Here is a 21,522-nt window from a genome sequence, read left to right as displayed (position 1 = left end):
TAATTGGAGATCGCAGGGAGAGGCCTTCGTCCTGCAGTGGACATAAAATATAGGCTGATGATGATGATGATGATGATGATGATCTATCTATCTATCTATCTATCCATCTATCAATCAATCTATCTATCTAGCCGCCTACGTCTTGGTGCTCTCATCGTCGTTTCGTTAACTGGGTATGTACCAAAATTGGCATAGTATGACATGAGTGTATGACACCATGAGTGATAGGTCATGACATGTGATGATATCAATGTCATGACATGCGTGTCATGTAGGTCAAGACAATGACCCAGCGAAATAGATTAACACTAAAACCACTTAAGTGCGTTCGGACGTGGGTGCTAAGTGAAGGAAACACTAAAGGATGCTGGTAGAAGTATAGTCATGAGCATGACTCTGCAAAAAATGACAATGACTGCGAAGCAGGATTAACACTCAGGACCACTGAAATGGGTTCGGACGTGGGTACTACCTGAAGGACACACTAAAGGATGCTGGTAGAAGACATAGTCATGTGCATGACTCAGCAAAAATGACAATGCGAAAAAAGATGAACACTCAAAAACCACTGTAATGGGTTCGGACGTGGGAACTAAGTGAAAGAAACTCTAAAAGATGCTGGTAGAAATCATAGTGATGAGCATGACTCAGCAAGAATGACAATGATTGCGAAAAAAGATGAACACACAAAAACCACTGGACGCAGGTACTACGTGAAGAAAACACTAAAGGATTGATGTAGAAGTCATAGTCCTGAGCATGACTAAGCAAAAATGAGAATGACTCCGCGAAAAAAGAGTAACACTCAAAAACCAATGGAATGGGTTCGGATGTGGTACTAAGTGAAGTAAAAGGCTAAAGGTTGACGGTAGAAGTCATAGTCATGAGCATGACTAAGGCTTTCGTCTTAAGGTCTCTTAGGTGTAGCTCAAGGGCCTCCTGAGGACTCATGACATGAATGTATTGACAGGCATGCCATGTAGGTCATGAAAGAGCCGCCTACGTCTTGGTGCTTTATCGGTCGTTTCGTTAACTTGGTAGGCTCCCCACACACTCCTTCGCATAACATCTATTCCCAGAGGTGGTGGGATCTGGTGGGTTTTAATGCATAGGGAGGTGAAGGGCGTAACCATTCAATTGCTGCGCAATGTATATTAAAGAGATGTATTCGTGCTACAGCACTGTGTATTAAAACTGATCGATTAACAATAATTTACTCCTCTTCTTTCCAGCAAACAGAACACATTGGAGTAATTTAGCAAAGCTAGAAATCGAGAGAAACATGAAGAGGCAAGTGTACAGGAATCGCGCAAAATACATAGTGCTATTCCTGGGAGATGGCATGGGCGTCAGTACGGTGACTGCTGCTAGGATCTACAAGGGCCAACTCCAGAAGAACAACAGTGGCGAAGAGACTGTTCTTTCTTGGGAAGAATTTCCATACGTGTCCTTATCCAAGACATACGGACTAGACACACAAACGTCTGACTCAGCCAACTCAGCTACAGCGTATCTTTGTGGAGTCAAGGCCAATATTGGTACACTTGGAGTGGACTCCACTGTAAAGGTAGGCAGTAAAAATGACTGATTACCGCATTGCAGGTATATTATTGATACACCTTTTTAGGAACAATGTAATGCATCCGGTCACGATAAATATAAAGAGCAAAAAGCAGATGGCGACAAGATAGACGAGAGAACTTTATGTATATTCACGATGAACCGAATCCAGCTAGCTTAACTTGTTCTATTTCTAATGCACCGCCGTCAATGCACATGTTGCCTTAAAGTACTTTTTAGTCGTTGTACCCTCGTTTATTCCAAGTATCTCACTTCAGTGAACTAGCAGCAAATTTACAAAGAAGCAGTTTGCAATATGCTGATGCGAGACTTTCGGAGTAAGTTGATAAGCAATAAAAACACGCAAGATCTGACGGATAAGGGACGTGCCGATTGATGCAACATTGCGGGACTTTTATACTGTATGCACAATACGCAAATGGGATACGTGGTTTGCTCTACGAGATTATAGCTTTGTGTTTACATTATAATTAACAATAAAAATTTATTTAAACGGTGCACGTTTTTCTTTGTTTACTGGTTTACTCGTTTGTCTGTTCAGACACAGAGTATTGGGAACAATTCTCAGCATTCCACTGCGCTTTCTGTCACGCTTTATCGGTTCTTTGATAGTGCATTTACAGCTGTGCGACCAGGCAGAGCTCTCAAGTCATGCCGGGCAGGTAGTAGAAGAAGGTTTGGCTTGTCAGCCCAAACAATGAATAACAATTAAAAACACATCAGCAGGTATTATGGTCACAATGTTTGTGCGATCATCAGTCTGATGATCGTTTTGAGTCTTGCGCATGTTCGTCGCGTCGTAGTTGACACTAGAGCACTGCACGGGCCCATTTTTTGAGCCCGAGCCCGGCCCGGGCACGATTTTACATCGGCCTGCCCGCCCGAGCCCGACCAAAAGGTTTATGGCGAGACCCGGGCCCGGCCCGGGCCCGGAAATAATCTACGTTGCCCGCCCGGCCCGGCCCGCCACCCCTCTACCTAAGGCCCGAGCCCGGCCCGAGCCCGGCTAGCAACCAGTCCGAACTCGGCCCGAGACCGAAAAAGACCACCGAGTGGCATTAAAAAAATAAAATAAAGCAGAGAATCAAAGCAATTTATTCTTAAGGCATAAATACGAGTACATGCCATATGCAATTATGAACACCATTTGAGCGGTCTGAACGCAAATACCACGCGCGAAGTAGTACGCGAATCACCCTGCCGAGCAGTATCGCCAGCAGTTTCCAACGGCGCGACTTTTATGCGGCCCAATCCACTTCTATCGCCACGCCACCACACTATTTTTCCACGTCGGGCGCCTCACTGCAAAGCATGCGCCGCCCCAGCCGCTCGTCCCACTCAACCGTATTCTAGTACACTATAGCCGAAACGCAGCCACGACAGGTCGTAAGCGCAGCGCATGGATGGAGTAAATGGAGAAAGAAAACTTCTGGTTCCTCCATGGTGCAGCGTAATGCACTGCTGCTAGGAGGCCGGTTGAGAACATGGGTGCAATCATGGGTGGACGCAGTGCCATAATTCAGCCGCGTGACAAATTATCTTATCCGACCAGTCATCGTTTTACCAATTCGCCCTTGAAGAATCAGCAAGTTACACCGTGCTGAAGCATTAATTAGATTGATGTATAGGTAACGAGTACAATGGCATCCTTTGGTTTGTGGCGACTTCGGTCTTTCTGGACTTTTACATTCTGTTGAAACAGCTCAAAATACGACGGAAGAAGGAGAGAGAAGTACACAGGAGTAGCACTGCTAGCTTCCCGCTGCGCCGGGCAACAGGTTTTTCAGAGTCGAGACGCGCGAGTATAACTCGCTGCACGTTACATGCACACCAGCAGAAAGTCTGAGCCCGGCTTGGGCCCGCGTCGAAATACCCGAGCCCAGCCCGGGCCCAGGTCAAAAAGCCCATTCCGTGCCCGAGCCCGGCCCAAGCCGGTGAAAAAACTGCCCTACCCGGCCCTACCCGGCCCACGGGCCGGGCCGGGTACGCGCTTTCGGGTAATCCCGAGCCCATGCAGTGCTCTCGTTGACACTCACTGTGCTGTGCAGCAGTAGTGGGAAGGACGCTCAAGATTATGCTGTTCTTAATGACAATTGCCGCTTACCCCCCAAGCAGCGACGTCGCGGTGTTAAGATCTTCCTGGTGCTGCTGTGTTGCCTATTTGGCATAATCATTCCTGGTCAACCATATTTTTTTCTTTTTGCTCTGAGAATAATCCTTTGAAGAGTGACCACGCTCAGGAAATCGTAATAAAATGGAAAAGTATATTTCTGAGAGCTGTTCTTGCACTGTAGCCGTATGATTGCTAATATTGTCTGGCCTTAAACAAAAGAACATTTAGGCATGTATCATATGCTTGGTAGCAAACATTTTCAACTTCGCATTTCTATCCATCGCGGTGAATTCATTACAAATGAGTTGCTCCGCATGGGGCGGCCTGGGGGGGGGGGGGGGGGGAATAGAGTGCTATTGACGAGTCTATACTTCATATCCTAGTCTTTATTCAGTATGCTTTTGCGTGCAGCCCTTGTATACATTATCTATGTGTACTTATCAAAACATAATTTTCGAGTGTTTGAAGCGCTTTTAGTAAGTGTATATAAAACTCTATGGATCGGAATAAGATATCCCTGACATGTTACGGCAGCAGAAAAAGCCATATTCTTTGAACAAAAATACGAGCACATGCAGCAATTTGAAAGCCTTTTAATAAGACGCGCGTTTTTGTGCGAGTTGGTCTATTAAACATAGAAGTCATTAGAGCGCAAGAAAACTGATACAGCAAGGACAGAGAACAAGTCCAGTGAGCAGGAGAGCTATTCTCGGGCTTCTCTCTCTTTCTTGCTTTCCTTTAGTTTTACCTGCTTTTCATCAACAAGAGACAACTTAAAATAAATGCTTGCGAAAGGCAAAGGCGACTACCACAACACGGAGCTTCTTGTTTTCGAAAAAAATGTCGACATAGATTCTTAAGACTGCTTACGGGTGAGAATGCCAAAGTGTTATATTCGCTATGTTAAAATGTTCTTTTTCTTTCTGGGCGTTCCTTGTCCTCGCAAGCTCTCACCAGCGTTTTACCTGCGCCTCGCGGTAAGGCCAAATGACAACGTGCCAAGCGTCCCAACGCGCTCGCTTGCCCGCGAAGAATTCAGAAGTCGAAGGACGCTCAGCGGCATTCGATTCGAAAATAATGCTTTTTATTTATTACACTGATTTTTAGACTTGTGACGTGGCGCCGCCCCCTACCCATTGGCGGCGCCGTCACGTGCCCAATGATGCACGCACTAGGCCACACGTTTAGTCAGCCAGATGACTGCGACGTGACGTGCACAAGGCAGGCACTAGGCACACATTTAGTGAACCACAACCATGGAGCCCCCGTGGCGGCGGGGAAGCGTGCTCGTCTCGCACCCCGGAGGCCCGGGTTCGATTCCCACCCTGACCGAAATTAACCTAATTTTCTTTTCAAACGCAATAATTTAGTTTCTTTACAGGAACCTCCTTGAGAAATTTGACGTCAATTCGAGTATGTTACAGCGAAGCTGTCTATAGCTAGGATCTGGAAAAAATGTGAACGAGATGCTGACAAAAAAAAAATCATCATGTGGCCTGATCCTGGTGATAGTGCAGAAAGGGTCCAAGCTCATTGGCACATAGCACTGTGGGCCCGGGGACCTGTAAGGCGGTCTTCAACTACCCTGGTCACACGTGGGGCCCAAACAGACTCTTGACATAGCCGCTTTTTTAGCGACATCATCATTTACCCCTTGGACTCGGTATGTCAGTCGTAAATGATGCCACCGTCTCAGATTGTGCGGTGCCGTTAGGCTAAACATGGCATAAAAGTTGCCGCAGTATACATCTCTCCCGCAACCTGAAAGAGAGAGATTAGCGTCTTTCTGACTGGCGTGTTTGGTAGGGTTCATCAACACATTCATCGTCGTCGTGGGGGACTTTAACGTTGATATCGGCAGACCCGACAGAAGGTGGATCTCATCGTTCATGTTGGAACGTTCCGGCGTAATATGTTGCAATGAAGTGGATGTGATAACAACAACATGCAGCGAATTGTGCATTGATCTCGCATTTAGCAAGAATGTGTGTAGAATCGATGTGCAACTAATTGCAGTTTACCATAGCGACCATGAGGTGATGATCAATATGGTGACCAAGTGAATGGAATTAAATAATGCAAGACAAAAGTAAAGAACGACGTTATGTGTTGTGTCTTTTCCACCATTTAACATAACGACGAAATTAAAAATGTAAAATATAATTAATCAAAACCAACAGCTTCGCTGGTCTTTCTTCTTCACATAGTGGATGGGCTCTGAACTTTGTATGTGGTTTTACTCTTTGCCGTCGATCATTTTTGGTACCATAATTCGGTCACGCCGCCGACTACAACGCCGGATTTTCGCGTAATGGGGCACATAATGCTTTCGCATTAAAACAGGTGGAATGCTTTGGAGACTAAAGCTCAGTTTTCGTATACTTGTACACGTTGCTGCGGACACCATAAGTGCATATCTTCCTCTCCTTTAATGATAATTGATAACATAATGGTTCCTTGATTTGTATTCACTTGTATTTGCCATGATTTCCTGATGCTGGTATTTTTGAACATGATAACTAATACTTTACTACGAATTGATGTTCAGAAACCTCACGGACCTTGAATTTCTATTAGAGCTATCACGCTTAATGAATAGCAAATATTTACTGAAATAATTCAGTGAATTGTTTGAAGACAGCGTATAAAACGAGCACGGAGACCATCGAGAATAAAAGTTTTATTGAGTTAAAATTCAGATAGAATAAATGTTTTCTCACTGTTTCTTTAATCAGGTACGTATGTAGAGCAGCTACTAGGTGAGGCTATTGCATTGTTATTGTCATGATATCGAAGTATAACGATCACGTCATTGCATTATCAGCGAGTAATGAGATTACCCTGTCTGCCTAGTGTGTGCCGAAATGAAACGCTGGTATAATGAATACGTTTGCAGGGTCGGCAGTGCCACAATGACACGACAGCGTACGTGGACAGCATTATGAAGTGGGCTCAGGAGGCCGGCATGTGGACGGGCATTGTGACCACGTCGACAGTCACCGATGCCTCACCAGCTGCTGCCTACGCACACTCTGGCTACCGCAGGTGGCAGCATTATGTCCCGAAAGGGTGCAATGCATCGGATATCGCTAAGCAACTGATCTACGACTCGCCTGGCAATGGAATGAGGGTAACGCAGCTTAAACTGTTCTTTTAGCATTTTCTGAGCTGATGACCCGCCGTGGTAGTGTAGTGGCTTCGGAATTGCGCTCCAAATTGCGATGTCATGGGATGAAATCCCGGCAGCGGAGGCCGCATTTAGATTGGGGCGAAATGAAAAAAACACCTTGTACCTTGCACTGGGTGCACGTTAAAGAATCACATGCTGCCACATAACCCTTGCTCCCCTACTGCGGCACTTCTCATGATCATATATTGGTTTTGGTACTCAAAAAACAAAGTTCAATAAACATTCTCTGACCAGACACTGCAACAAATTCACCCGAGGGTTAGCAATAAAAAATACTTGTCTAAAATTAAGCAGATTTCTAAGCTAAATATTTACCAAGACCGACGCAAACAAGGAAAAAGTAAGAACAACAAAATCACGGTCTTTTAGCTGAAGGCCTATTGAAAATGAAAACATGAGCCGATGAAGTACACATTGTAAAAAACAAACAAGAAATATGATTATTATGCCCGAAATGGGGGACACAATCAGCACTCACATGAGGGGGGGCGGGGTATTTACATTTTTTTTAACATTACATGTATGGCTTACACAAGACTGCGCAGCTCGCCCAGTACTCTAGAGATTCGTGTACGAAAATTAGGCAGGTAGGATCAACACTGTACGCCGCACCTGCCACTTATTCTGCGGTTGGAGCCTTTTCACAAAGCAGAAGACAGCTCTAAGGTAAACAATGAATTTATTTCAATGAGCTCACCTTCAGCGACGACTTACACTTGGAGACATACGGCACTTCTGTATTCTGTGCTACGCAGACACCTGTACCATTTAACGAGACACTGGCCTGAACGAGATGCATTGATGCTGAATGTTTTGTGTGCATTATCTGTTTTTAATAGCGGAGCTGTAATTTGTAGCGCGTTAACAGAAAAAAAGTGGGATGCGGACCGATCCTGGCAGTTGTGCAGAAAGGGTCCAAGCGCAATGGCACATACCTACGTGAACTAGCGAAGCTGCGCCTGGCTAAGTCTAGCTAAGCATGGTTGGGACAACTTAAGCTGAGTCAGTCATCAATAGCCAATCGATAGCCAATCAATAGCTAAGTGATAATTGACAAATAATCAATAAATTCTGGGAAGTGCTGGGTAGTGCTTAGCCTAGCCAAAATACGTTGCCAATAGCTTGTGACAGCTAACCGAACCGATAGCTAATCGATAATCGATCAATAATAAATATATTTCGGAAATTGCTGGGGATGATTTGCTAGAGCTTAGCCTAGCCCAAATGCCAGGACTATAGCTAGGTGCCCTTCAGCTTCACTGTCTCTTTAGCATTGCACCTCCAGCGCAAGCGACGCAAATTTTTCTTGTCATGTGCGTATCATTTCTCATTGCATTCACGTCACGTAACGTTACATACGTGCCGCCAGGCAAACCTTTCTAGTTTTCCTCAATGAGCCGCCCTCGCTCTCCCTCTCTAAGTTGATATGTAAAGTTTGAAAGATACCGTTCTGATGTGCAATGAGCTGTCAATGGCGTTAGAGAAATGGGAGTTTCGCCTGAAGGGCGAAGCACTGACTCCGATAGCAAGGTTGAGCGTTGCGCTTGAACTTCTCAGACGGTGTTTAACTGTCATCATCATCATCAGCCTATATTTATGTCCACTGCAGGACGGAGGCCTCTCCCTGCGATCTCCAATTACCCTTGTCTTGCGCTAACTGATTCCAACTTGCACCTGCAAATTTCCTAACTTCATCACCCCACCTAGTTTTCTGCCGTCCTCGATTGCGCTTCCTTTTTCTCGGTATCCATTCTGTAACTCTAATGGTCCACCGGTTATCCATCCTACGCATTTCATGGCCTGCCCAGCTCCATTTCTTCCTCTTGATGTTAACTAGAATATCGGCTATCCCCGTTTGCTCTCTGATCCACACCGCTCTCTTCCTGTCTCCTTAATGTTAGGCCTAACATTTCACGTTCCATCGCTCTTTGTGCGGTCTTTAACTTGTTCTCGAGCTTCTTTGTTGACGTCCAAGTTTCTGCCCGATATGTTAGCCCCGGTAGAAGGCAATGATGGTACACTTTTCTTTTCAACGACCGTGGTAAGATCCCAGTCAGGATATGGTAATGCCTGCCGTACGCACTCCAACGCAAATTTATTCTTCTGTAATTTTTTTTCTCATGATACGGGTCCCCGGTGAGTAATTGACCTAGGTAAACGTACTCCTTTACAAACTCTAGAGGCTGACTGACAATGCTGAATTCTTGTTCTCTTGCAGGGCTATTGAACATTGTCTTTGTCTTCTGCATAATAATCTTCCACCCCACTATTACACTTCACTTACACACTTAACTATACGCGGGTCCAATTAGCGCGGACGCGACATACCCGGATGCGCCAAAATTTCTGGCACCCTGAAATATTTTAACACGCCGTGTAGGGCCTGTGATGACATCACACAGGTGCCAGTACCCAGCCCTTCAAGAGCCGCACCAGTAAAATTACATCACTTTTAGGTTTGAACTCTGATATTGTTTTCCACTATTAATATTCGATAGACCGAGAAGATTTAAGATAAAAGGCATGCGCTGTGAATGTTATGTTTCAAGAAATTTGTGTCTGCATAGGCTGCCGTTCTCAAAATCTTGAGGAATAATTTAGTTAAGAACGTAAGACCTGTTATGAGAAACTTTAGTGATTGATTACTGTAGTAACATGACCCGCATATACGGCATGCATAAGCCTATAGAATACATATACCTAAATATATGTGAAGCCCCTCGGCCGCGCCGACCGCGACGACGGCGGAAGTTCACTGGGAGTGCCCATATAATTGTTATAGCAACATCGTAGTGAAGGAGTTATGCGAACTCAGCTAAATTATGAAAATCCACGAATTGTGCAAATCGGTTTAAGGGACGCTGTCGATGGTGCTTGCGAATAATCTGTTTCTTGTTTAGAGACAATTTGAACGAGCAGACGGCGAATCTGGAGACGCTTTTCTTGTGATAATAATTAAGACGGACACTCGAGGTGTTATCACGCCGTCGGAGGCCCCGTCCTCGTGTGTTCCCCCTCGACGGCTCATGCTCGGCACGCACGCGGAGGGCCATAGCGACGGTCTTCAAAAAACGACGAAGCTATGTGGACGCACTGCCAATGCTGCACTCAATCGCCTTGGTGGCGGAGGCAGGTCAATCAGTCGGGCAGGTCAGCCTCGTCGGAGCTGGATTTACATCAGCAGGGTGCCTTTCGAGGAGTTCCGAGGACTTAGAGCTCAACGAAAAAGCTTGCTGTCACTATTAATCATTCCCACTTCAGGCAACACTGCCAAGTTTTCGCCGTGAAACACCTCCCTCCACGTATGTAGCGTTCCAATGGCATAGACATGGTAAGCTGGTAAGATGTTGAAAGCCTGTTTGACTTCGGGAGTAACGGTGCATGGAACGGTGCATGGAAGCACCGTTACTCCAGGGTACCTGTGGTGTTTTCTGCGATGGCCTTAATTGGCCCAGAGATTGAACACCCGCTGGCGCTCACGACTTTTTCCGCGAAGGGTCACCTCTCGCTGTTCCATGGGAAGGATGGGTACGGGTGGGTTGCGAAACCGCGATTCACCTTAGTGGTGAATATTGTATTGATGAAAGAGAACGCATTTGTTCGCATAGCCATCACTTGTGTATAAATTTATTGCGCACACTTTGACTAATGCTTCGCTTCACATAGTTTCTACATATGCGTTGGATCTGCGTATTTCATAAGTTGCTGCTTAACAGTAGTGCGGAGCTGTGCCTCGTTCGTGAAAGTTCATAATCAGGGCATTCTGTACACGATGCGGGCACATGTTTATTGATTATGTGTTAACATTTGTTTAAATGTCACTAAATATCCTCTGACTTTTGTCAAAGGTGGTCTGAACCTCCCCAGAATCTCTTGAGAACGAACGCTTCCAGTGCTTTTCATATTATACTTATAGCGCTAGGCAACATAAAAAATTAGGTGTAATCTTCCATCGGACAGTGGGAATGACCACACGGAGAACCGGACGCTCGAAACCACACACACATACTTAGGGCTGCAGTTCATTACCAAAAACAAAAAACGGCAGACAAGCCACTACGACCGCACTAAAACCACGGAACAAAGAATTCAAGATGTCCCCGTCACACATACAAGCTTAGACAGTGATGGCTAGCAGACGACGTGACTCGAAGTGCCGTCCACATTATAAGCGAGGTTGCAACGTGCGTCAGCATCAAAAATATTGAATGAAAGAATTGTGTAGTTTCCTTTCAAATAAAGTTTCTGCAGTAAAAATAGAAATATTATTATATTTCGGTTTTTTTAACGCTTAGTGTTGCAGTGCTACAAGTGTTGCATTTCATCATAGTGTAGATTGTTTGCTGGATACGCCGAACATCCTAGTATTTGCATTTCCTCGACATCTTCAGCTCTATATACACTTACTCCTCATGCACAATACTAGTTGACCTGCAGATATTCGCAGATATTCCCCACATTCCATGCATGTCGTCTAGAAACGGCCATACATTTGGTTTTATATTATACATAGTGAACGTCCGTGTTACAGAAACAGATTTTCTTCCGATTTACATAATAACGGAGGAAAAGTCCATGTAACGCACGGCGGAGCAAATTTAATTGTGTTTAATTGTTAATTGTGTTTCATATTTTGTAACGTGATGATTCCTTGTTTCGCTACAGCCGTTTTGGCCGTAGTAATATACCCGTAAATAAGGAATGTTTTTACAGTGTAGAGTTTGCATACAGAGGCAGGAGGGTAGAACACGACCAGCCAAACTAGATTTCATTCGTTCCAAGTCAACCCACTTCATCATCACTACTTATTACCACTTCATCATCAGCTACTTATTATCCCTGAACGTTGTTAATATGCCCACCCGTCATGCAACGTCTTATGTTAAAATGTTCAGGTATCAGAAATAAACAAATGCATAAATAGTCAAATTTAGGTAAGTAAAGTAAAGTAAAGTAAATAAATAAATAAAACGTGTGTTGTTTCTTGTGTTTCTTTCTAGTCCTATTGACCCTTTTCACGGAGCAGTTTGCTCTAGAGGAACGAGATGGCGCTTTCGGCCGCGCGCCATACGTTGCCTCAGCGAATGCGCACGAATACGAAACCATTACTGCTTCTGCCCTGCTACTGTGCGATCAGCTGTGGAAAATGCAACTGGGCGTGCGCTAATGCACTGTGCCCAATTCATACTGAAAAATGTGTAACGATAAAGGGAAGACGTGTGATTCACATAATTCACACATAAGGAAATAGTGATTCACATATTAATGAATGAATCAACCTGTGTCGCCACCCGTGTTGCCGCCCTTCGCGAGTCACGGCTTTCCTGATAGATAAAAAATATAATTCATTCGCCTGCGCTGTATAGCTAACCTCCAAAGAAAGGACTTCAACTCCGGAACGTCGGCACTTGGGAGTGAGTACTGCTCGTTACAAAATGAAGTAGTGCCACTTACTGACATAGTAAGTTTCCCGCACGTTATCTACACACATCCACCCTTACTCGCACGAAAACTTACACCCACCCTATCGCCAACGTGTGAGTGAATAGGCGCACACTTGAATCAATGTGCCGAAGCATGAGTGACGGTGACTACACCAACAAGACACGAATGTTGGAAGCTGAATGTTTCGTGACGGTGTACAGAGTAAGCGAGGTACTAGCAATAATATGTCTTTGCTACGAGCTACCGCAAAGTACCGAACATTTAAATTCCAAGTTTTGTGCACAGAAAGAACAAATTTATCGCAGCAGAGCACACCCGGGAGTGATTACGCTGAGAATAAACAATCAGATAGTGGCCGCACCGAGGAACTTTACTGAGTCAGAAATATGGCAAGCCGCTGCTTCAAAATGTTTGCCAAATAAAGAACGCAGAGCACAGTGATCCCGATTTAATTCCTAAGGGGAAAGTTCGGACAGCTTAGAATACATTTCTAGCACCGCTTTTAGTACAAGCTCCGTATACGCTGCTAGCGCCATTTGGACAAGGCGTAATGAGCTCTAAAAGCACTTACATATGTCCTCTAAAGCTGTGGCCAAAACTTCGTGTCGTATGCACAGTCACCGTCTACAATATGGGTCGAAACGGAGGTTTGCTGTGCCGCACCGGCGTCACGCGCTTGCATTGTAAATGCGGAGGCAACGGAGGCGGCTGAGGCAAGCAATGGACGCGTCACCACGTGATCAAACATGGCAGCGCCCACGGGAGCGCCGCGAAAAAGGTCAATACTTTCCTATCTGTGTCAATGCGCTTCAAAAAGAAAAGCATACCTTGAACGGACCCGCACATTTGCGTCTACATTTTCCGTATTTCGGCTTTTCTTTCACTTTTTCGGGCTATGCTTTTGTATAAGCTAATCAGGAGGACGAATAAAGTGCAGATGATATTTGAGCACAGCGCAGAGGTTTTGAGCTATTTAGAGTGATTCCTACTTTTAAACTTCACTACTGCGTGATGTAATACCATGACGGAATTATGTATACCAAAATGTAGATAGCATTTCTTTATAATCACTCATCAGCTAATCGTATTTACTTATTTCTTTTAGGTCATCATGGGGGGTGGAAGAAAGAAATTTTTAAATTCTTCAGAATGCGATGAGGATGGGCAAAGGGGTGCTAGAATCGATGGACTAAATCTGATAAATGCTTGGAAGGAAATGAAGAACCACTCAAACGCTGTGTATGTATCTAACAAAACTGGCCTTGAAGCGGTTGACACCAAGTCAGTGGATTACTTGTTAGGTGAGTATGCTCCGCTTGCTAAGCCACAAGTGTCTATTTCACTTCTTGTCGACATCCTATGTAGGCCTTCATTTGGATTGCTTTTTCAAGCGAAGCTTGTATTGGCTCACAAGTTTCCGTGGCGTTGTCGTGATCACGCAAAAAAAAACGGCTGCTACCAGAGTACAGCAGCTGTTCAGCTGCGCCGGCGCCAGATCACGTGACGCGCGCGGCCAATCGGGGTCGTTCGATGTGTCGCGGGGAGAGAAAGGGAAGAGCGTTGGCACGCGCTCCGCCGGGCTTCCCTCGCCTCAGATCTGTATATATCGGCAACGGGTTGGGAAGGGCCCGCGTGGTGCGTTCCACCGAGGAGCAGGCTGCGTTTGAGCAACGGCGCCGCGAACTCGCTCGGCAATGGGTTCATCGTCGACGTCCCGATTCCAGCGTGAGGGCTTCCGAAGCACAGGCGAAACGTTAGCGAAGTGCCACGGATCCCGACTTGCGGGAGATCGATGTTGAGGCCAAACGTCAGTGTACTCTTGCCCTCCAGGAACCCGACAACGGTGTCACGCCTCGGCAACGTTAGCGCCAACTTCCCCGGTGCGACCACCAGCTTTGAACACAAGTTTCTCATCCGGAACTTCGGAGCCAGTTGCAATGCGTGTTGCCGGTTGTGGTTCGACCACAACGTGGTATTGGTCAGTGCAATTCCTTCCGAGCAACACCGAAGAAACACACGACAAGCTTCGCTTACCCCCATTTTCCGGTAGGGGAAAGGTTGGTCTTTTTCTTTGCGTTCATATATTTCTCACAGAGTGCTGATCTGGCCGAGTTGGAACAGTTCCGTAATGATGGCGGTCAGCTCAAAACGCAAAACAAGGGATGAAAAACCTAGAAGGTAACAAGAACACAGCGTTGCGTCCTCCTTAGTTTCTTGTTTTTTTCCTTTTGTTTTGCGTATAGTGGGCTGATTGCCATCATGACTAATATATTTCTGCATGCGGAATCACAATAGTGCACAAATTTCTGAAACCCCTAGAAAAACAGGTGGGAAAGAAAAATCTAATTGCCTGCGGAGGAAGGGCATTTTGTGGTGGAACGCTTGCGTCTGAATACCTTAGGAGGGCATTGAGTGAAAAGATAATAATGAAGAAGCAAGTTGCTATAAGTGTTATGAATTTGTTCAATTGCAGTCCATCTGGCTATAAAGTGTTAGACATTTATTAATTTAATTCAATGGCTCATTAGATAGAGCGGAAGAAACATTTGGCGATATGCAGCCGTCACTACGTGGCAGAAGCCACAAGCATGACACATGGTACACACTCTCAAATATGAAATCTCGTCAAAAACGTCCTTGAATTAGAGTCTAAAGTTGTAGCACTCACAGGCATATCGGTTTCCTGAGAGCTTCACCCATAGTCGAGTGCATTGCAGCACTTAATAAAATTCGTAACAATATATGCGACGGCTCAAAGCTACAATTCGCCGAGCGACACCGCTTCAATGTAACTGACGCGGAAAAAGGACAGCCGTGCGTATTGACGCAGAATAGGCACTCCAAAGTCACAAATGAATTTCGAATGCCTGTAAAGTGCTCAAAGTATTCATTAGCGATGCTGTAGGTTGAGAAATAGCGAAAACTCAGAACTGTACTTCTTTTGCGCATATTTCCCCTTGCAACAAGGAATTCTTCCGTTGGATGAGCGTAGATTGTGTAAAAGGGGACATGAATTGTGCGCATATTACATTACTAATACTACTAATAAAAATAATAACATATTATTATTATTATTATTATTATTATTATTATTATTATTATTATTATTATTATTATTATTATTATTTTATACTAGTGAGATCATGATTCCTATATAGCATTCCTGGAAAAGAGCGCCTCTTGACGGCCGGTTAATATTTGAAAACATATCCGGAATCGCTCCAGTAAATGCGGAGAGTCTTTTCGCCGGCTTGACTCAATTTGGGTAGAAGTCTCAGCGCTTGCTGGCTGTTTTGTTCCTCATTTTTCTTCAGTATGTAAAATTTCTGATATCAACGTTAGTACATGTCAGCAGCAGGCTTGAGGTACGCTGCCTAGTACAGTGCTGTTCGATGAGAAGCTCATCCATGAATGCATCCGACGTTTGAAACCCTCATTGTCTTGTGGTCCAGATGGAATTCCCTCGGCCATTTCAGAAGCATAGGCCAACATATTGCGCTGGTATTTACATCAATTTTAATTAGCTATCAAAATTATTACACCTTTCCACTTATTTCGAAAACTGTCTGTGATTTTCCTATATAGAAGTCTGGTTCCAAAATTGATGTCTCGAACTACAGGCCGATTTCATTCCTGAGTGCCACATCCACAATTATTGAGCTAGCCCTTCACACCATAGTGTCTTCTAGTGCAAAGGGTTTCTTAACTCCAAGCCAACACGGATTTCCCTGTGGTCTCTCAACAGTGACTATTCTTACGAGTTTCACGGTAGAGATCTCGGCACCAGTATTCCAGAGGGGGCAAGTGGATGCCGTGTAATGCAACCTGAGCAAAAGTGTTGGTGTGTTCAGCCATCCAATGCTCCTCGTGAAGCTTACGGATCATGGTAGTCAAGCTGAATTTGTTGCTCTCCTTCGCAGCTTCCTTCTGGAGAAGTCCTGCTACGTTAGCGTCGATGAAGGCTCCATTCTAGGACCACTCCTGTTCTTGGTATATGTCAACGATGATGTCAAGAGCCAATAAATGCCAAGAATCCCGTCATATCATCACACTTTGCCTCTGCTGACCTTCACGTATGGTTGATATCCAAAGTACGGGTACGTCTATCTATTCCCGGAATTTCTAACAAATAGGGAGTACCTACTGTCGGCCTCAGACATTCAACTATCGAATGTATGTCGAAAGAATATGGCTCTTCGGTGAATGCGTATACAGACGAATCGTGCATCTGGTGCGGCTTTCGTCGTGCCTGCGCATCAAGTCATTCGACGGTTTCGTCTGCGTAACAAGGCAACTACAACATCTTCGGAACTAGTGGCAATCAGAGACGCAGTTCAATATATTTCGCGTCAGCCTCCTCAAGTATATGGACAGTCTTCAGGGACGCAAAATTGGCTCTGCAACTACTTAAAGTAAAATTGAAAGAAAGCGCTTGCAGAGTGTCGTCTCTTCAAACTGCCGAGCTATAGCGCCAGAGGACGGCCACCACATCACATTTCAGTGGATTGCATTCACTGTGGTATACACGGCAACGAACTGGCCAATACCGAAGCGAAGAACGCGCTCTAAGAACCAGAGTCACTGCTTCCAATACTTTTTCAAGAGGGCACGCCAACTGCCTTCTCTCCAGTGTCATCCGAAAATCGATAGAAAAGCACTGGGACAATCCAGATAATCGACACAGACAACTGCAGAGATTGGGCCCTACCATAAAATTTAAGCTACCACCGAAAGTTCAACGCATCTGTGCCAGACTTCTGCACATACTAAGGCTGGGGGTAGTGTTTACGCGCGGATACGTGCACCTCATGCGACACACCGAGTCTCCAGACTGAGTTGTGCAATGTGAATGAGACTATACGTCATGTGCTTTGTGACTTACCTAAGTACGTGGAAGAGAGTCAAATGTTGAGCAATGACCTTACGCGTCTCGACAGCCCACCGTTGTCGGAGGACGTTATTTCAGGCCCTTGGCCTGACGTTCAATCGAGCTTTAAGGCCATCCAGGCGTTACTGGACTTTTTAAAAAGTACGGACCTAGACTGTAGGCTTTGAGTAAATCAAAATGCTAGCTAAATGTTTCACATCCTGCTTCTCGTCATCGTCACCCATCATGCGCCTCTTTCTTCCCTTCTTCCCTTTCCCCCAACGCACAGTAGCTGGACAGAGGAATGTACCACAGGCCCACCTCTCTGCATTTTGTATCATTAAAGTTTTCTCTCTCGCGGCGTACTATATAATGCCTCGTTAAGCTTTTCATCTTATACTCAACGCATTGCTATGCGTGGTATACGCTCTCTAGATTCTGTTTGCCACGCCTCACGGGAATTCGATACCCCCAGTCCTTTCCTAATGCTGCATCAGGTCATATGTCTTCCACAACTCGAATACGCATAGGTGGCGTGGAATTAAACTTCCAAGTCTCACAGAGGTAGACTCGAAAGAGTCCTCAAATAGTTCGCAGCAATTTACCGCCATCGGTTTTGCGATGGTATTGGTCAATGTTGTAGCGCTTGCATGCACTTTACCTTCACTACGCCTGCCTCGTTTTTGTATAAGGTGCATCACGGAAACCTGATATGCGCTGAGCTACTTAATTATGTCGCGCTTCCGATTCCGTAGAAGGTAACAAGGGAGCACCGACCATTCTTGGTTCCTGCTTTTCACCGGAAACATTCTGTTATGTATAGACTTCAAAATCGGCCTAATACCTATTTCACTGATCGTGATGTTTTCATGAGTCACTTTCGTTGTTCTGTTCACAGCTTCGTATTGCAGTGCGCTAGGTTTCCTCGCTATACGTACGTGCTTTCTTTCGCCGCGTGATTTTGTACATTGTCAGTTTGCGTGGCGGCATGTGTAATGTTTATTTGGTTTCGTTTTTTTTCCTTATACAATAAATGTTATTGGTATTCTAGTTGACATTAAGCTGAAAAAATGGAGCTGCGCAGGCCATGTAATGCGTAGGATGGATAACCGTGGAACATTAGAGTTACAGAATGGATACCAACAGAAGGGAAGTGCAGTGGAGGACGGCAGAAAACTATAGGTGGGGTGATGAAGTTAGGAAATTCGCAGGTGCAAGTTCTAACCAGCTAGCGCAAGACACGGGTAATTGGAGATCACAGGGAGAGGCCTTCGTCCTGCAGTGGACTTAAATATAGGCTGATGATGTTTGTACCTTTAGCTGTACAGTTTTTTTCATTATATTTGCTCACTAATCGTCTGTTCATTTTCGATTTGCCTTACCTTTGTCGATAGATATCAGCTTGTTTTAGCAACCTTCCACGTCATTTGTTTTGTGCTAATATTACGGCCAGATAACTTTTCTGTACATGCATATGTTTCTTTTGCCTATGTATTCTTTTTTAAGCTGTACATTATATTTTAGTTTGGTTACCTGTGCGCCAGTATTAAAACCTGATGGTTTTTGGCACATCATATAAAGGCGGGATTGATTATTTATTTTTATTGACTCTCACGCAGTTGGTCGTCTATATCCTTCATCTTTCTCTTGTGAGTTCACGCAGCTTTTGTTGATTGCGAGCTATTCGTTCTCATAATTGTAGTTCTCTATTTCATGTTTTTTTCTGTATTTGTATTCGTATTCTTTTTTACCGTGCGCCACCACTCAGCCCTTAGGGTGGTTCCTGGGCTGGGTACACAAACATGATTCGTTGATTGGTTGGTTGATTGATCGATCATTATGCTATTCACCTGACAACAAGCGGCGTCCCTGAAGGATCAGTATTAGGACCACTTATTTTTAAAATTTTTATTAACGGCGTTCTTTCCCAAATTTAGAATTCTTAGTTATTTCTGTATTCCGATGACATCAAGATTTTAAAGGAAATGGATACTGTTAATGACTTTTGCATCATGCAACTCACCTGTTATCTTTTTCTAAATGATGCCTTGCTGCCTCACCTTGAATGTTTCAAAGACCAACGTCATGACTTTCACAAACAAAACAGCAAGCATTTCTTTATCTTATTCTGTAGATTCTGTACCACTGTGTAAGGTCTGAAAGATCAATAATCTCGGTGTACTTTTTCATACAACTTTACACTTTACTGTTCACACTAAACGCGTTGCGAAGCGGAGTATGCGCTCTCTTGGCTGTGTTTCCATACTATCAAGGGATATCATTTCTGCTTCACCGTTCCGAAAGTTGTGAGCAGCAACCTGTCTTCCACCACTCGAGTACGCGTCGGTCATCTGGAATGGCATATTTCGATCCAACAGTGACATTATGGATGGGGTCCAAAAAGCTTTCTAAGCATATATCATCACCGCTTTGCTAACACGGACACAGCACCTTGTTCAAGCTCTGTTGGACTATTGTCATTGCCCTTACTTCACTCACCAGAGAACATCGACCTTTCCGTGTTCTTGCCTGCCATCATCAACACTTACCCATCTACAGAAGCATCATCATCTTCATCAGATTATATTTATGACCACTGCAGGATGAAGGCCTCTCCCTGCGATCTCCAATTACCCCTGTCTTGCGCTAGCGTATTCCAACTTGCGCCTGCAAATTTCCTAACTTCAATCAATTTCCATACCTAGTTTTCTGCGTCCTCGACTTCGCTTCCCTTCTCTTGGTATTCATTCTGTAACCCTAATGGTCCACCGGTTACCTATCCTACGCATTACATGGCTTGCCCAGCTCCATTTTCCCCTTTTAATGTCAACTAGAGTATCGCCTATCCACGTTTGCTCTCTGATCCACGCCGCTCTCTCCCTGTCTCCTAACGTTACGCTTAATATTTTTCGTTCCACCGCTCTTTGTGCTGTCATTAACTTGTTCGACAAACCTACAGAATACTGAGTCTTTATTACGCCTATTTTCATGACCTCAACATTTTCACAAATGACTGTCATCGTTCTTTTCCGTGTTTTGCGTTGTTCTGCGGTCGATTCACACAATGTTCAACTGCCCTTTTCCTCATTTTTCTTTTGTTCATACCCTGGGCATTGGTGTATGTACAGTTTTCTGTTCATAATTGTTCTTTTTATTCATTCTCTGCTTTTTTTTTTACTTATATTCCTTTCCACGTTTTTGTTTGTTTGTTTTTCTGTATTAATGTAGGCGGGGGCCAGCTCTCAGACGTTCTGGTTGATGCTTGGTATGGTAAATAAATGATTGATTGACTGATTAATCATTATTGATGCGAACGCGTGAAATGGCCCACTGAGCGAAAAAGCCGGCGTCTGTCGTCTGTAGCAGCGAAATGGCACCTACACTCGTATAGCCATTGGCTGAGACGCCACCTCACGAGCTGCGCCTCTACGGATGATAGCGGGCGAAAGGGGACACCTGCGGCCTCGCTAGCGCGCCGGTTGTTGCGCGAGGGGAGAGGGCACCACCACGTCGGCGGCATGCAGGGTAGGCCATTTACGAGATATGCGCCGTCAAACTTGTAAAAATGCAATGTCGTTCCGCTTACTTTCTTAACGAAACGTCGTTTTATGCATTGATGCAGACAAGTAACTGCAACGCCAATGTATTTCCCCGCAAAGTTTGGGAATTAATATGTCAAATTAGTTGTCACAATGAGAATTCGTTCCAAGTGGATCTGCACTGCGAACTCCCCGGCTAGAATTTGTAAGTGCAATGTGTCGTAAGTTAATTAGTTAGAAACTTAATTAGTGATTTTTTTATTCTTCGAATATGCATTTCAATTTTTCTTGCAAGTAATGTCTGCCTCTTCGAGTAGACCAGCTCACGGTCTAGAATTGTGTTATCTGCCGCAGGCAGTTCTTAAAAAGTTTTGAAAGTGTTAGCTGAAACACCCGGTGTTTGAGATACCTGTGCTATACACCCAAGCCTATACAAAGGGTTCTTATGAAGGTAATTGTACTACTTCAGCATTTGACATTCCAAAATGCAACCTAAACAGAGCTATAAGCTATCTCACGTGACATCATCAACTACAACAAATCTTTTTTTAATAAGTGCGCATTATTAAGGCGGAACTACAGCGTACGCTTGCCGGCGCGCGCAAGCTTGTGACCACGCTCCTCACACATACGCAGATGGTGCAGGACATCGTACTAATCGTACTAATCCTCGAGGCTGGGCAGATTAACGCTGACGCTGAATTCTGTATTAGTGCACCGTCAATGCATCCGATGGACAAAGAATTAACGTTCCTCGCGCTTGGGTGAGAGAGAGAAAGAGGTTTAT

The 21,522-nt window shown here is 44.7% G+C and overlaps 1 protein-coding gene across 1 annotated transcript; it reads left to right on the top strand.

The window, feature by feature from the left end:
• Positions 1–1,232: 1,232 nt before the first annotated feature.
• On the top strand, positions 1,233–16,352 carry LOC119434407 (alkaline phosphatase, tissue-nonspecific isozyme-like; the record flags this gene model as incomplete). Its single annotated transcript, XM_037701565.1, has 4 exons — positions 1,233–1,567; positions 6,591–6,824; positions 13,435–13,568; positions 16,250–16,352. Coding segments are annotated over 4 exons (806 nt in total), but the record flags the coding sequence as incomplete, so codon positions are not given.
• Between the last annotated feature and the right edge of the window lie 5,170 nt (positions 16,353–21,522).

This window comes from Dermacentor silvarum, unplaced genomic scaffold (genome assembly GCF_013339745.2).
Source record: "Dermacentor silvarum isolate Dsil-2018 unplaced genomic scaffold, BIME_Dsil_1.4 Seq1049, whole genome shotgun sequence".
Lineage (NCBI taxonomy): Eukaryota > Metazoa > Arthropoda > Arachnida > Ixodida > Ixodidae > Dermacentor > Dermacentor silvarum.
The sequence above is the reverse complement of the archived record's forward strand: the minus strand, read 5'-3'. Positions and strand labels throughout refer to the sequence as shown.